General features: G+C 34.5%; 1 protein-coding gene across 3 annotated transcripts in view; it reads left to right on the top strand.

Moving 5' to 3' along the window:
• The window catches only part of RGS6 (regulator of G protein signaling 6), a 643,116-nt gene that overhangs the window by 7,753 nt on the left and 616,792 nt on the right, over positions 1-18,571 (top strand). For all 3 annotated transcript variants that reach the window (XM_051977664.1, XM_051977666.1, XM_051977665.1), the window contains exon 2: positions 18,131-18,234. In XM_051977664.1, coding sequence (XP_051833624.1) covers positions 18,151-18,234 — 84 coding nt within the window. In that variant the 5' untranslated portion in view covers positions 18,131-18,150. The remainder of the gene's footprint in view (positions 1-18,130; positions 18,235-18,571) is intronic.

Here is an 18,571-nt window from a genome sequence, read left to right as displayed (position 1 = left end):
AATATTTTTAAGCTTCTAATTGAGGCTACTCTCTTGAGTTCTAGGTGCCAATGAGCAGGGCTCCAAGCAGTATCAGTAGGAAAGTTTACCCTTTCAAATCCTCCTAGCAATATTGATTTATGAATGGATAAATCAGATTTTACTTATTTCTTTAGGTGCTAGAAAACATCTAAAATGTGAGAATACCTAAAAACATAGCACAAGGATATATTTTTTAAAATTTCTATTTTTGCCAAAAATTAAGTCCAAAGTAGGCATGTTTGATCAATTAAGAATAAAATAAATGTTTTTTTTTTTCTTAGTGTTATTGAAAGGAAATTATTCTAGAAGTTAGGGTATGATGCAGGGATTAGGAGGAAGATGTAGTAGAATATGTATCAATAATTTTAGTGGGAGAAAAAGCAGTAGGTGTCCACCTAAATTCATGATAGTGCCTTTTGTCTTCAGTCTTACTCAAATAGATGTTTCCTTGGCTGTGATAAGCAATAGGAGCCCAAGCTATGGTAAGACTCTGTCATCAACATTATGTGTAGATGTTGTCATCCCTCTTCAAGTACCATATGGAAAAATTATCTTGTGCTTAGAAAAGAAGAATGGAGAATGGAACACTTACTTCTTGACAAGAGATTCCTCACAGTTCAAGAAATGAGAAGCCGTCTTCATTTGCCACATCCTAATCTTGGTAAAACAAACAAAAAAAAATTGTTCAGTATAATGTAGGCAGCAGCACAAAGAGGAAAATATAGATTATGCCTAAATAAAGGTTGTTTTCCCCCTTTAGAGACAAGGAATGATGACTTGCTAGAGGGGCACTTAGACAAAGTAACAGGGAAATCAGATTCATCTTTGGCATGTGAAGACAATATTGGCTCTGCAAACAAAGGAGAACTGCTGATTTTCAGATAGACAGCTCATGAGTCACAAAGAGACATAGGTGTAACAACTCCCCTTGAGATGTTTTTAGAGGGTTGTCATCTAAACTTTGTTCCTTTGATCAGAGTCATGCCAAAGGGCTGAGAAATGCTTATAACTAATGGCTGGCAAGTCTTTACCTTAAAAATAATTCACTGTTCTGAAGGAGTCATGTGTAGATCCAGCATGGAAGAAAAAAATAGCTCTGTGATTTGATGAATTCCTTAGTCTTAAACATATTTCTTTTCCTTCTATTTTGGAGTCATGATTTTATAAGTCTGTGTTTGTATTTATTTGTTTGCTTTTTTTTTTATAATTCTAGTCTGTATTTATATCTATTTATCTTATTTTTTATAACTTACAAAAACAATTTTAGAGAAATTTAGATAACTTAAAACAATTAGCTATTTTGCATATATATTGCATATATAGACATACACATAGCTATATATATGCACATATGCATATATATGTACATATGTATATGCAACTATATAAACACATATATATGGATGTATATATTGTGTAGATATATGTGTATCCACTGTATGTATGTATATGCATATATATGTGTTTGTCTGTCTGTATCTGTACCTAGGTGGTACAGCAGAGATAGTACTAGGTATGAAATCAGGAAGACTCATTTTCCTGAGCTCAAATTCAGCCTCAAACAGTTGCTTTGTGACCCTGGGGGCAAGTCACTTCACCCTGTTTGCCTCAGTTCCACATCTATAAAATAAGCTGGAGAAGGACATGGCATCTTTGCCAACAAAACCCCAAATAGGACCACAAAGAATTGTCCATGACTGAAAAACAATTAAACTACACGAATAGCAATGCAAATAAATAGGTAGGTAGTGCAATGGATAGAGTGCTGGGCCTTGAGGCAGGAATGAAATGAGCATCAAATGTTTATATAGAGATAGTTTGGTGTAATAATCAGAAGGTCAACTTGAAGGCAGGAAGGCTTGATTTTCGGTTCTTTTTCTGACATTCTACTTGCTATGGGACTGTGGGCATGTCATAATTTTCTTAAAATGTAAGTGCAGATTAGTTTTTCCATCTGTATCAGTGGAAAGAGTTTCCACACCAAGTATTCTTTACACCTGTGAAATCACAGGTCTATTCTTATCCTAAATATATTACAACTTTCTGGCTATGTTTATTTTATATTCAATCATTTCTTTCTTCATCTACTTCTGATCTACCTATCACTACTTTAGAATGCCAAAAATTTTAAGGTACTGAATTCCCAGTCATTAATTCTAAGCATTTCACATCTCTTTCCCATGATATTATTTATAGGAAGCAAAGTTTTTTTTTTAAAAGGACCTACTCTCATAATATAAGAAATTAATTCTACCTAAAATATTCCCTATAGCTTACCTCATCATGTGGGTTCAATAAAACTTCAATAACTATATTTGTAGTCTCTGGAAAAGTTTGAAATGCTCTTTATGATACATACAGTATGATTAAATTCATTAATATGATAAGTGTGAACCCTGTCTGACAGACCAGGACTTTTTCCTAGTCTGTTTAATTTCTTGAAATAGATTTGTTGAGTCCTCTTCACTTGGGCAGCTGAGACTGGAAAGATGGAGTATGGTAGAATTTGTTTACTTTAGTTTCTTTAGGTCTTGTGACTATAATTTTTCCTTCTTGTTTTGATTTAGATGCTAACATTTGAACAATCAACTTTAGTCTGTGGTTTTGAAGAGAATAAATCAGTCCACAATTATATGAGTATCTAGCATTGAGTGAAGAGGGCTTTGTTCCAGAACTCTGGAATTTGAGAAATTGGGCACATTCATTTCTTAGCGTCTCTGACATCTATGTGTTTTACCTTATGATCTTATGAAACTGTGGGACATAATTGGTCCCTTCTTGCCACTTCATGGTGCCTTTCTCCTGGGCTCCTTTTCTAGGGTCAGGACTCTGAAGGATTGCCATCTTCTTTCAGTATAATTACACCCATTATATAACTAACTGTCTTCTGGTATTCCTTCTTACTCTTGTTTCCACTTCTCAAGCTAAATATTGTAGAAGGCACATGTTTATGGCATGATCCCTGCTATCAAGAACCTCCCAGACTGATTAAGGAAGCTGAGCATAATAACACGAAAATTAAAGTAATGATATAAAAAATGAAGTAAAATGACAATATAGGAGAAGTCAGAAGACATCTTGTTCTTAATTGATTCTATGAAAATACAATGTCAAGTGAAATGAGGTTGTAGAAGGCAGTTCCATAGAAGTGGAATTGGAGCCTGAGGGCTGAAATGGAATTGATACTGAGCAGAGCATATTGGGAAGGGTACAGGAAGCCATCTGGTGAAGTTGTGATGAATGGAGACTGGTGGGGATGTCCAGGAGTGCACAGCTGGTCAAGAGTAGGGAGGGCATTGAAATTGGCAGGGAACTAAGCTGGGCTAATCCTCCTAATGACATTATACTGTGTGTAGGATGCTAAATGACTTTATTTAAAGCAGCCGTATGGTGGAATATGCCTGCATATAATTGTGAAATGAGTGGCGTTGACAATGTGCTATAAATTTGAAGAAGGGAGAAGGCTGGAATGGTCTGAGAAGACATCATAGAAGAAATAATACCTGGGCAAAGTTAGGTCAATCAGTCAACAAGCATTTGTTAAGTGCTTACTATGCATTAGGCATTGTGGTAAGTGTTGGGAATGCAGAGAAAGATAAAATAGTTCCTATTCTTCATAAGCCCACAGTCTAATGGAAATAGTATACAAATAACTGTACAAACTAGTCTATATGTATCCGCCTGTCTACATCTATGCATACAATACATATACGTTTATATGCATACACACATATATGTGTACATATGTATTTTTACATACACAAGCACATATATATGTATATGTCTCAGGATTAAGTAGGACCACAGAGGCTAATGGATGAAACTGGGACTCCCATTTGAGAATTGAAAGAAGTAAGAAGTCAGGGAAGTCAGGAAGTGAAGATGAAGACAGAGAGCATTCCAGACATGGAACATAGATCAAATGCCTGAAGACAGAAAATAAGATCATCATATGCATTGGAGAGAGACAGAATATGGCATTTTTGGAAACTAATATTCATAATTCATAGATATAGAAGGAATTTAAACATCACCTAATTCCATTTCCTACCTATCCCCATTATATAAATGAGGGAATGAGGTCCCCAGAGATAAATAGACTTGCTTAAAGTCACACAGGTACTAAATAGCAGAGCTGGTATTTGAGATCTTCTGAATCCAAATGTAGGATTCTTTTCCTTGTATCAGAAATGGAGAATAATTTACAAGTTACCTATCTTTCAAATTATATAGAAATAGGTAATGACTTTACATATATATGTAAAGATATGTATGTGTGTATATATATATATATACATGAATATAGACATATACACACATGTATGTTTGTGTCTAATGGTAGCTATCTCTGGAGGTAGAGGGAAGAAAAAAATGAAAGTTACAAAATAACTCATATATTTAAAAGGAATAGCAAATTGTACATAACAAGAGTTGAAGTTTCATATGTAAAATCTTCTTTTCCCTATTCTACTTTTATGGAAATGCTTATTTTATTTCTTAAATTCATATTTAATAAATAAATAGAATTTTTAAAATGAAGGAACAAATTTTTATAAATTAGCATAGTCTGTTAAATCAGAAAGCGTTTATTAAGCATTAATTTTGCATCAGCCACTGTGCCTGTTGATGGAAATTCAAAGAAAGTCCAAAACACCTAGGAGCTCACATTCTATTGGAAGGGACAACATGTAAATAACTAGGTACCTACAAATATATACAGATTGTAGAGAATGTGATCCTATCAGTGGATGCTGGGAAGAACTGGGAAAAGCTTCCTAAAGAATGTTTGAGCTGAGCCAGGGAAGCTAAAAGGCTGAGGTAATTAAGGAGGGTATCTCAGGCAGAGGGTAGAGTCAAGGCTAAAGCACTGATTGGTGAGATATATTGTCGTATGCAAAGAAGAGCAAATAGACTTGTTTGGTTGGTTCACAGAGTGTATAGAGGGGAAAAAAGTGAAAGAAGATTGGAAAGATGAAAAAGAACCAGATTGTAAAGTGCTGTAAATGTCTTAGGAGTCAATAAGTGATCTTGGAGGAAATAGAAAGTAAGTGGACTTTATTGAATATAAATATGAGATTCAGTGATATGATCAGATCTGTACTTTAGGAAAATCACTTTGTCAGCCAAATGGAGGATGGATGAGAGTTGGGAGAGATTTGAAGAATTTGAGATTCTCAATAGGCACTTAATAAATGTTGATTTGAATTGAAATAGCTTTTTAAAAATCTCTAAGTACATTTTTTCTCTCCAATGCCCAAAACACAAAAGTTTCCAAAAAAGGAAATTTTAATCTCTATATACTAAACCACATAATTTCTTACGTGATATATACCCACACACATAGATAGATAGATAGATAGGATGACCAAGTTGATTAAGATAAGAATTGAAAGTATAAATTCAGAAAAAATAGATTTATTGATTTATATGTTTTATTGTTTTTCACCTGTTTTAGTTATGTCTGATGCTTTGTGCCTCATTTGGGATTTTCTTGGCAAAGATATTTAAGTGGCTTGCCATTTCCTTCTCCAGCTCATTTTACAGATGAGAAAACTGAGGCAAACAAGGTTAAATGATTTTCTCAGGGTCACAGAATTAGTAAATGTCTGAGACGACATTTGAATTTAAATCTTCCTTCTCCCCATAATGCATCTAACTGGTCCAATTTACATTTATGTAAACACATGTATATGTATAGGTGTACATATACATATATGTGTATATGTTCATACATGCATGTATATACCTGTATACCCACATATAGATAGATGCATGCATACATACATAAATATATACATACATACACATACATGGATGCATTTCTCTCATATGGAAGGCCACCAAAATAATAAGCCTCAAGGAACTCGGCATGTCTGCAGCCACTTAAAATTATAACTTATGAGGCTGCCATTGACATTTATTTTTCTCCAGTTGGTCAGAAGATATAACTCTATATAAGCAAAATTATTTAGTGAAATAGCAAAGTAAAAAAATTCTTAATAAAACACTTCCTCCCATAAACCTTCTTGATGCTATAGAACTACTTATTTCTTCTGATGATGTTATCATTCTGTTCTAACTGAATTTTCTCCCTAGAGAGCATGGCATGTTCAGTGGAGCAGGCTGCTCTGCTGGTCCTCAGTGGTCCTATGGAAGCTGCTGGACAGGATAACCCTGAAAAGGTTATTCTGCAAGTTTATATAATTATAGATATAAAATATAAAAATATAGATATAAAAGTTAAAATGCATATAAATATAAAAAGTAAAATTTTAGGGACCATCTAGGCAACCTTCTCAATTTATAAATGAGAAGCTGAGATTGGGAGTTTAAGTGACTTGCACAAGATAGTAAATCTTAGAAATTAGGTTTGAATCCATTTCCTCTGTCTCTACTTAGTTCAGGCTTCATCCCATCAAGATTATCTTGTGGGCCCTGTCAGCTCTAGTCTAGTAAGACTCTTAAAAGGTAGAATCTCTTGGAGAGCAAGTTGACAACTTTTTTAGACAGTCATTACAACTAGCTAAACCAAAGTCAAACTGGGTGTACTCAGGCTAAGATTTTCCTTTTTTTCCCCCTACCTCTGGGCAGAGATCTTAGACTTTTGTTAGTTACCTAGAGGTAACTAAGTTTAGACATTCCATTGTCCTCTTTTAGCATCAAGATGATTTTAATCCAGAATAAAAGGAAAGCTAAAGAGGCAAGGCCATTATTCTTTCCCTGTGTAGTCCATATATCAACCTTTATTAAGCACATCTGTCAGCAGAAAAGCCTAGTTGCTTTGGTGCTTTTGAATAATGAAAAACCTTTTATATTCTTGCAGATAATTCTTTTATTTTGGGGGTCTAGCAAGCCAGTGGATATTCTTCTGATGTTGGGGTTTGAACAAAAGATTTTTCTATCTTGACCATTAGAAGGCTTGGTGAGAAAGCAACAAGATTATATAATGATCAATTCTGATGAATGTGGCTTTTTTCAACAGTGAGGTGATTCAGGCCAGTTCCAATGGACTTATGATGGAGAGAGCCATCAGCTTCCAGAGAGAGGACTGTGGGGACTGAGTGTGGATCACAACATAGTATTTTCACTTTTTTGTTTTGTTTGCTTGTTTTTTATTTTCTTTCTCATTTTCCCCTTTTTGATCTAATTTTTCTTATGCAGTATGATAATTATGAAAATATGTAGAGAAAGAGTGCATGTTTTAACATATATTGCATTACATGCCATCTAAGGGAAGGGATGGAGGGAAGGGAGGGAAAAAATTTGGAATACAAAATTTTGCAAGAGTGAATGTTGAAAACTATCTATGTATATGTTTTGAAAATTAAAAAAATTAAAAAACAATAAAAGAGAAAGCTTGGTGAGAGATCCTCCTAATAATGTTATCCTGAGAACCTTTTAGGTTGATAATGGAGGAGGGACAGTAGGAAAAAAAATCTGTAAAGATTTTAATAAAAAACTTTTTTAATCATCAAGAGTAGTAAGTAGAGACACTGTATTTTAACATTAATGTTACAGTGCTGGTCAGGTTTAGAGAAGATGGAAATGGCTTTCAAGAGATAATAAAAGCACCAGGATTAGGCCAACTGTACATAGAAAAGATCCATGCTGGAGGCAATATAATTGGGAAGGCATTAGGGAGTTGATTAGCCAGCTACCTAAACCAAAGATATGAGGGAAAACATTTTTAGACCTTATTAATATAAGAAAAAGTTCTTGAGGGAACTTCAATAACTATTGACCTATATTTCTCCTTTTTCATCTATATACAATTTTTATAAGAATCATCTCTGTTGTATTGAGGATATCCTCAAGGAGGAAATGGGTAGGGAATAGGAAGAGTTCCACAAGCAATATTCCACAGTAAACCACATCTTTAGTATCATACAACTGAAAGCTATAAATAATACAAAATCCCACTGTGCTTGTTATTTGTTGATTTTTAAGAAAGTTTTATTTAGTATAGCAAAATACTGCCATAAAGGCTGCCTTCTATGCTTTGAGATTATAATCAAAATTGCCTGTAAGCTTCACCAAAGAGAACTTTGATTCTGATCATATCAGGTAATTTATATGTAGACTTATCAAAGATGTTTGACATTGGGAGAGGAGGGCCAGTGCAGAATCCAAGTTGAAGAAGAATGCCTTGTGGAGTGTGAGATTTTCAATGTTCCTGTGTTTGTGGATGACATCATGCTGATTGCATCAAGCCTTGAAATAAATACTATAGAATCTCCTTGATGTTTTCAGTTACAATTCAAGAGAATTAGGTCTAACCACCCACATAATATCAACCGAGTGGATGATAAGTGGGTGATAATTACTTAGATAGACAACTTATAGCGTAGAGGTTATCCATCTATAAGCTATGTGTGGAACAGGTAGCAAAAATGGTTATTAAGCAGAGAATTAAACAGGAGGTCAACAGGTTGAATTGCTTTCATGCTAGATTTTATATCCTATACTTTTCTATCCTTTCAAAATACCCATCTTGTAATCAGCCTTACTATTACTATACTTTTCCTCAATTAAAATGATACCTTTGGACAAGGTATCTTTTCTTTAAAAAAGTGGTTAGGTTATGCAATGTATAGAGTATAGAGCCTGGAGTTAGGAACTAAGTTCAAAGCTGGCTTCAGACATTTGCTAGTTGTGTGAGCCTGAGCAAGACACTTAATCCCATTTGACTCAGTTTCCTCAATGGTAAAATGAGCTGGAGAAGTCCAGTATCCAGCATACAGTAGATACTTAAGAAATGATTTTATGATTTATTCATTAAATTGTGAAGGTATTTTATTGACCCCCCCCCCCAAATTGTCCTGAGAAACAAAAGGCCCTCCTTTTTTAATATGAATATTTTCTTGGACTTGCTGCATCGTGTTGAGTCATGGAATACTACAGTCTAAGTAATTAAAAGAGACTTTCACCCAAAGGACAATGGAGAAGTGAACAGTAGATGTGAGCAGCTTGCAATATAAGATAAAGAGAATTTTGAAGGAGAATTGATATAAATATTGTGAGGGAAATGTATAAGTGGGAAAAAAGAGGTAATCCAAGGTTTTGTTGTCTAATGGAAAAAGTATAAGACTTAGAAACATAAAGCCTGGATTTGAATCTGCCACACACTCTCTGGAAGGTCACTTAACTTCTCTGGCTATGATTTTCTCATCTGTAAAATGAATAGGTTGAATTAGAATAGTATCTAATGGTCTCTTAAGACACAGTTTATACAGTGCCAGGCCTGGTGTCAGACAGACTCATCTTCCTGAGTTCAAATTTGACCTCAGATACTCAATAGCTGTGTGACCCTGGGCAAGTCACTTCACCCTGTTTACCTCAGTCTCTTCATTTGTAAAGTGAGCAGAAGAAGGAAACGGAAAATCATTCCAATATCTCTGCCACACACACACAACAAAAAAACCAAATGAGATCATGAAGAGTCAGACCTGACTGAATTTAACTGAATAGCAATGTCCTATGACTGTTTATAACAGTTGCAGACCAAAAGACTAGAAAAATACAAATCTTATTACCATCAAGCATTGTCTCAGTGGAGTTTAGAAAAAAATGACCAATAATGGGTTGATCAACCATGCCAGGGGAATTTAGTACTATTTAACGAGTGTTTGGTGTAGAAGTAGGGGAATTTAGTACTATTTAACAAGTGTTTGGTGTAGAAGTACTTGAATTGTACAAGTACAGAAAGAAACAATTCCAGGAATATATGGTGAGATAGTTTACAACAAAGTATGAGAACAATTCTGAATCACAACAGAGACTCTGCTGAAAGCAAATTCCCATGAACTTCCCCAGTTAGGTTTTGCTAGTAGTTAGCTTACTATAAGAAAGATATTCTTTCTTTTTTTTTTTTAAGAAGAACATGCAATTTGAAGATATAGAAGTAAGGCTGATTGATTTCTGGTCATTGTTAGACCGTATTATATTGGACAAGTTATTTCATGTCCATACATAAAATGGGGATGATGATGATACATAATTAAGCATTGGGAGTTCAGTGAACATAGCAAAACTCTATTTTAAAGTCTTCTATATATAAGATGCTGGAGAGTACAAAGATCAATAATTTGTCATTCCTGTCCTCACATTTATAGTAGGAACTGATAATTGTAATGCAAATTAGAACAAAATAAATGAATGAGAACATTTTCATATGCGGTATTCTGAGAGATTTCAAAGATCACCTCCAGTTAATGAGGACCAGAAAAAGTATCATGTGATACCTATACTAGACTTTGTAGTGTGGAGAGGAATAAAAAATCCTGCAGCTTTACTGAAGTTTTTTTCCTTTTGATTTCATCAATTTATTTAGAGGAGTGACACCTTTGGTTTTAGTTGTCTAAGCAGCTAGATGTCTGGGCAGATAGATAGTAGATATCTGGACTTGAAATTAGGAAATTGTAATTCAAATCCAGCCTCAGATATTTGCTATGTGGTTCTGGGAAAGCTACTTAACTTCTTTCTATCTCAGTTTCCTCATCTACAATATGAAAATAATAATAGTACCCACCTCCTAGGGTTTTTGCAATGCTCAAATAAGATAACACTCAAAATATTTTTTAAACTTTAAATCACTATATAAGGTCTATCCTCATCCTCATCATCCATAGCATCTTTGCTGTTTCTCTAAGCTATGATCTCATGATCCTCATTCATTTCACGGGGGAAATAATAGCACCCACTTCATAGATATTATTATTGTTATTCCCATTTTATTGATGAAAATGGGTTTCAGAGAAAGTAAATGACTTGACCAGATTCAAACAGCTACTAAATATATGATGTGATATTTAAACTTCAAAGATCTGGAGTATTTTTGCAAAGCTCACTGGCCATGACCACATGGCTCCAACTCATTTTCCAGGTTTCAGAGGTAATCTTTGCTACAAGACAACAATGTCTTGAGGGAGACATTCCTGCTATTTGCTTTAGTAGCCCTTGACCCATCTGCCCACTTTGCTTCCTTTCACACAAAATCAGTCACATACTGATTACAACAAATACAAAAAAAAAAAAAAAAGAATTTTCAAATAAATTGAACAAAAAAGAGGATTGGTTATGAAACCTGGAATCCATACTACTTGCTTTGAAAAATAAAAGTATAATAATAAAATCCAGTTCTTTACTTTCAAAACTGTTCTTTATGCTTCCTAATGAATTATTTTCAGTTTCAATGTTTCAAAATGTTTCAATGACTTTCTTCTTTTTAAAAAAAATTGGCAATCCCATCCTCAACTATCAATTCCAATTAAAAGCAGAAAAAATTCCTTGTAAGAAATAAGCATAGTCCTGCAAAACAAATCCACACATCTGTCATATCCAAAAATGTACATCTTTGTTCACACCCTGAATTCATCATTTGTCTATTGGGAGATGGTAAGTCCTCTGAGATATGGCTGATCACTATTGATCAGAATTTTAAAGTTTTTCAGTCTTTCTTTATAACATGGTGGTTATTATATATATCATTCTCTATCACTTCCTAGTTCCCAAGATTTTACAAAGTCATCTCTTATGTCATTTCTCACAATGCAATCCATTCCATTAGTGTTATCATAAAATTGTTCATCCATTCACTAAATAATGAGCAAGCCCTTAGATTTGTTTTTTTTCTCTTCCTCTCCTTTAATTTCCTTCCTCTCTTTCTTCTACTTCCCCTTCACTTCCCAATCCTCTCCTCCTTTTTCTATATCCCCTTCAGAATCAGGAAATTTATTTTGTTTATAACTATCCCCTCTTTGTGGCTATCATCCCTCCCCAAACCCAAACCACCATTAACTTTTAGCTTTTCTTTTGTGTGTGTAAAATTGTTTACTTCTACAATCTTTAATATAAATAACATCACTGGATGGGTGACAAATTTAAAAATTCCAGTGTGTCAAAGAAGAGATTGCTAGGGTGGGATGGGGGAAGATACAAAGGCCTGGAGATTAGGAGGCTTGGTTACTTCTTCTGACTTTACTATTTTGAGCCCAACACTTGACTTTTCTAGACCTCATTTTCTTTATCTGTAAAATTAGAAGGTTGGATTAGATGCTTTTCTTAGTAACTCACAACTTTAGCATTATGTATTTAGGAGAGGTCAATGAGCATATAGTAAGTATTTATCATATACTAGACATTATAGATATAAAAGCAAATATGAAATAGTTCCTGCCTTTGTAGAGGTAAGAAGAGAAATATCCTCGTTGTTCAATCATTTCAGTTGGGTCTAACTCTGTGACTCCATTTGAGGTTTTCTTCATAGAGATACTGGAGCAGGATGCCATATCTTTCTCCAGCTCATTTTATAAATGAGGAAATTGAGGCAAATAGGGTTAAATGATTTGCCCAGGATCAAACAACTAATAAGTGTCTGAGGGCAAATTTAAACTCAGGTCTTCTACCTCCAGAGCTAGTACTTTTATCTATTCAGTCATCTAGGTGCCCCCAGGAGACATACACATTTACTTATGTAAATGTAACCTAAACACAAAATCATTTTGGAAGGGAGCTCAATGCAATAGTTGGATTTAGGGTGGAATTATGAAAAAATTCGTGTAGAATTTGAATACCTTTCCTCATATTTCCTGTTTATACTGTGTCTGGCTTGTTTGTACATAGTTGTTCGTTTTTTGATTTTCACATTAGATTAAGGACACATACTGTCTTTTGTCTCTTTTTGTATCCGCAGTCCTTACCACAATGCATGGCACATGATATAAACTTAATAAATGCTTATTGAGGGACTGATTTGTACTAAACTTTGAAGGAAGTTAGGGATTGTAAAAGGCAGAAGTGAATGGTGAATGCATTTCTGGCAGAGTTTCACATAGCTCAGAGAAAACATCAATTTAAAGTAAATGAAGTCTAATCGAATTAAAATTAACCAATTTTATTCTTGTTTTTCCCTCTCTTTTCATTGTAACTAATTGTCTAATGAATGGACTCCAAAAGTTCTTCTGGCAGGTCAGGTATTTCTTGGTAGGTAATTATTAGTTCACTACCTTTTGAACTGAAGCTTCATAGAATGTTTATCCAGAGGCACTGGGGCATTGGGGGGAGGTATTTTAGGGAGTACTCCTTCCACCTCTTTTGTATATGAATGAAATGAAGGGGAGAATTGGATCTTTACAATTTCTCTTGTTTAGTAATAGTGGGGCATGTTGACCTTTCTCTCCACTGGGGAGATAGAGACTGATACATCTTTTGATATATAGGAGGTATGAACTAAAGTAAGAATAGTGCCAGTTGAATGACCACGCTAAATTCTCATACTAACATGGTGAGTTGTTCCCTTCTCAGCCTCCCCTTCCTGGGAATAATGAGCTACCAGGCTGCTTAAGGAGGAACAAAATGACTCAGACAAAAAACAGCACAGATCCAAGCTTTTGTGCTAGTTGACAGTAGATTTGAGCCATAAGTGGCCATTGCATTTCTAACCCAGGCAAAATAGGAGGAAACTGTCCCCCCCCCCAAAAAAAAAAAAAAAAAAAACTTCAGGCTACATTTTGTTCTTCAAATGGTGAATTCTGTTGTTATTGGTTAAATGAATTTTTTTTTCTTTTCTGGAAAGTCTTGAGACTTGTGAGAATTATTTTCATTTCATTAGCATCCAGTTGATTCAAAACAATTTGGTTTTATGCTACAATAACTGCAAATACTTAATTGAAATCCTCTTTTCCTAGTTTTTTGACAATGACAAAGAATTGTCTAGTGTGCCCCAGCTGCCAGATGTTCTTTTTGTTAGCTTTCCCTGTTTTGAGTCTCTCCCTATTCCAGTTTAGCCTCTATATAACTGTTGAAGTAATTTTCTTGAAGTGGAGGTCTGATCACATCACTTACCTCCTCAATCCCTGTTGCCTGTGGGATCAAATATAAAATCTTTATGGCTTTGAAAGCTCTTCACAACCTGACCCTGTGCCTGGATTTCTTTCCCTCTGTTGCTTAGAATCCCTGGTTTCCTGCTAAACTAGTCTTAAAAGCCAAGTGCTCCAGGAGGCCTTTTTTGGTTCATCTAGCTACTATTGCCCTTCCCATTAAGATTATTTTCAATCTGCTGTGTGCATATATTGTACATGCATGAACATGTTGTCATCCTCCTTGAGGGCAAAAACTTTTTTTTTCCTTTTTATTACATTTTCAATTTATTTTTAATATAGCTTGTTTGTACATAGTTCTCAAAATGATGACATGGGGATAGGATTTCTAGAATTCATGATGCTTTTGATGATACTTATCATGGTACATGATACACAAATGATACTTTACAGAAGGTAGGATGGTGGTTTAGGAAGATGGTTGCCTTTGTGGTGGGGTGGCTATGTCACATATTGGATAGAAGACTGCAGCTGAAATCAGGAAGGTCTGAGTTTAAATCTGACCTTAGACCTTACTAGCTGTGTGACCTTACTCTATATTTCTTTAGTTCTTTATCTGTAAAATGATCAGAAGAAGAGTATGGCCAACTACTTTAGTAATTTTGCCAAAAAAACTCAGTGGACAAAATTCATGGGGGACAGAGAGTCAAACTTGATTAAAGTTCTGAATAATAATAATAACAAATATACACTTAGTACATTGCAGGGAGATGGGGTTGTTGTTTTACCTTGCCACCAAAATATAAGTAGCTTCAAATAAATTCTGTAGCATAGATAAACAAAGCTGGAAGAATCTGGAGACATTAATTCATTAAAAAGTCAACAAATTTATTGCCTGGAAGCATTCTGTGCAGTTATGTATATGTATGTATGTATGTAAAAATATATATATATATATATATATATATATATATATATATATGTGTATATATGTACCCACATATACATGCAAAAATCATGAGAGATAGAAAGGGAGAAAATTCTGATGGGAGTTTTAAGGAAAATCTTTCAGAAGGTTATAGTACTTGGTATGGGTTTTGAAAGTCTGTAAGATTTCAAAAGGTAGAGCTCTGGGGGAAGGAGTGGATTATAGAGATAAACAAAGACCTAGAGAAGGAAATATATAACATAGAATATCCACAGTTTGGCAAGAGTTATGGTCCTGATGAAGTTGTTTTAAACTTCTGGGATCCTCCATTCCCTCTTCTTTAAAATGAAGAAGGTTAGCTTAAGTTTCTGAGGTTTCTTCCTGCTCTGACTTCTAGGGCAAACATGTTCTTGGGAGGGAATTCCTATAAGAATCTGCATAAACTCTTCTAATGTTATCTTTCTATTTGAACACATGTCTTTCATCTAAGTTTGAAAGTGTTTTATAGACATTATCCTTAGTGTGTTATTTTTTATTTTAAAAATTGTTGCTGTGAAGATTTACAAAACTCATGTATATTTTATGTGTGGGATTCTATTCTTACATTTCTGTATTACTAAACTTGAAAAACTTCCCACATGAGTCAGTTTATACTCTATTCCTTTCCTTTAAATAGCACATTTTAAAAATGTAAGAGAAAAATAATTGAATTTAAATCTGCCTAATCTGTTACCTTAATTTCACCAAACCCAAACTTTTAGAATCAATTTCTCATAATCTGAATTTTTATGCTTTATTATAATTTGATATATACTTTTCTGTAGCTTTTTTTTTGAAAGGCAAATGGAAAGTGTTAACATCTCTAATAAGACTAGAGAGCAGTTCTGTGTTCTAACTGCAACTCTGTCATTAACTGTCATTAATTAACTGTGATTTTGGTGAAATTGACTTCTTTACTTTAGCTTTCTTATTAGCAAAATGAGAGATTAAATCAACCAATTAATAAATATTTGTTAAAATACTTTGTTGGTAAAGGCTAGGCCCCGTTAAGCACTGAGGATACCCGAGGTCAAAGAAAAAACATAAAAATAAATATAATGAAGCAAGCTCTATGTAGCATAAATAGGAAACAATTAACAGAGAGATGGCATTGTGATTAAGATGGTTTGTGGAAGGCTGTAGAATATAAGATTTAATTGGGATTTAAAGGAAATCAATAGTTGGAGCAAAGGTAGGCGAGCATTCCAGTTATAGTGTTCCTTTACCTGTAATAGTATAGTATAGTAGATCTTAAAGTATGTTCCCAGGATCCCTATTTGTCTGTGTGAGGTCCAAAATATCTTATGGAAGGAGATGCAAAAGATAATTAGTACAAACTCTCAACCCTCTGAAGCTTAGAATTTAATTAAGGGAAAGAATATGGCACAATTATATAATAATTATAGTTAATAAAAATCATTAGAGATGGTGGAATGAAAAAGGTCATTGGATTTGAATTCAGATTTGGACTTATCTTGATTCCCACTTGTGTGGTGCAGAATTTGTAAAGCCTCTAGTGCAGTGTCTAGAGCATGTTGTTCACTCGTGTTTGATGCTTTATAATATCATTTGAGATTTTCTTGGCAAAGGTACTAGAGTGTTTTTCTGTTTCTTTCTCCAGCTCATTTTAAGTGACTTGCATAGGATCACATAGCTAGTAAGTATCTGAGACCATATTTGAACTCATGAATTGAGTCTTCCTGACTGCAGGCTTGGTACTCTATATACACTGTGCCCCTTAGTGATTCCTCATGTAGTAAGCATTTAATATAGTCATTTGTTTGTTCTGTCCTCCCTCCCAGCCTCCAATGGGTTCCTCACTCCCTCTTTTCTTCTCCTCTCTCCCCTCTAAGGTTCAGTTCTAACACAGGGAAAGCATTAGCCCTAAAGGGGACTCCTGTAAAAGATGAGGTTATATCTGAGATCTGAAGGAATCTGAGGTAGCCAAGAGGTGGAGGTGAAAAGGGAGGATATTTCAGATCTGGAGTGAAAAGGAACAAAGAGAGGGAGTGTCCCAAGCAAGGAACAATAAAGGAGTCGGTGACATTAGTTCATAGAATATGTGGATAGAAGTGCCCTAGGAGGCTGGGAAGGTAGGAAGAGTAAATTTTGCCAAAGACACTAAAAACCAAACACTGGGGTTTATTAAGTAGTTAATTGACACCATCCTATTTGTACTTACAAAAGTCATTTTAGCAGTTAAATGGAAGATGGATGAAATGGAATGGAAAGACCACTGAAGTAGTTCAACTGTGAGGTAATGATGCTGTACCAAACTGGCCACACTGTCAGAGGAGAGAAGGGGGTATATAGGAGGGATGATTTAAAGGTACACTCAATGGGATTTGCCCACAAATTGGATGTGAGGAGTGAGAGATGAGGAGTTGAGAATGACCTCAAGATTGTGAACCTTGGTGATTGGGAGGATGGTATATACTAACACATAGGTATGGAACAGGAGAGGTTTTAGGGGGAAGGATAATCTGTTCACTTTTGATGTGTTGGATTCAAAATATTTATGGGATGTCCAATTTGAGATGTCCAGTAAGTAGTAGGAGATACAAGACTAGAGGTCAGGAGAGAAATTAGAACTAAAGAAAGATTTGAAAATCATCTGTATAGAATTGAACCCATGGGAGATGATGGGATGGAAAGAAGGAGGGAAATAAATAAGGAAATAAGAAGGGAGTAAGAAAGAAGGAAAAAAAACAAGAAGGAAGAAAAAAGAAAGATGGAAGGTAAAGTAAAGAAAGGAGTAAGGATGAAAGGAAGAACAGAAAGTAAAAGAAAGAAATGAGGAAGGAAAATTTTATCTGCTTTCCACTTCACCCAGTTACTTTAGTACCTTTCTACTCATGGTTATTTCAAATATGCACATGATATATACACATATATACACATGGCATAGATAAATACACATATGTTTCTATATGTATTAGAGAGATATAGGTATATGCATAATGTGCAAATTATTTCTATTAGAATGAAAGCCCCTTGAGCTTAACAAAAACATGCTCATCAATTGATTTTATTTTTAATTATAAGTCTTTTACCCTCCAAGTATTATACAAAGTAAATTTCCCTGTTAGGCTATGAATGTGTGGAGGTTAAATGGCATCACACAGCCAGTATATTAGAGGCAGGAATAGATACTGCATCTGTTTGAATGTTAAGATCCAAACTATATTAATCCTTGCTTTATGATTCCTTTAAAACTTCATGAGGAAAAATGGGGAAAGATTTATTGATTTTTCCTTACAATTACAGTTCTTTGTTTCAATTTTTTTTTTGCATAAACTAATCTCATATTTGATTTTCCTTCTAGGGTGAGTGAAGACTTTCAAAATGGCTCAGGGAACCAGTGATCAAAGTACAGTGGGTATTGCTGACCCAGAAGAGACTACTCCAAATATGATTGTCTACAGAAAAGTAAGGCATTTTGGGTTAAAATTCCTTTGTAGGTGATGGAGTTGGACATGGTGTTGAAAATGGATTGAATATTTGGAAAATGTTGTTTCTAACTTTTAGTTGATGTGTATTTTCCAAGTATAGTGGATTTTAAGTCCTTGGATCCAAGGCTTTTTCAATATGTGAAATAAAACTTTTGGGGAAAGGTTATAATTTCAGTTATTGTCTGAATCTAAAAAGTCAATTAAGCAATGTGAGCAGTGACCGCTTGCCTTCTTGCTGCAAGTTGTGTGTAGTATTATAGAATTTTCCAAACTAATTTGGTCACAGAACACTTTTGGGTTTGAATTTTATTGAT

This window comes from Antechinus flavipes, chromosome 2 (assembly GCF_016432865.1).
Source record: "Antechinus flavipes isolate AdamAnt ecotype Samford, QLD, Australia chromosome 2, AdamAnt_v2, whole genome shotgun sequence".
NCBI classification, from domain to species: Eukaryota; Metazoa; Chordata; class Mammalia; order Dasyuromorphia; family Dasyuridae; genus Antechinus; species Antechinus flavipes.
This window is presented reverse-complemented; position numbering and strand designations above follow the sequence as displayed.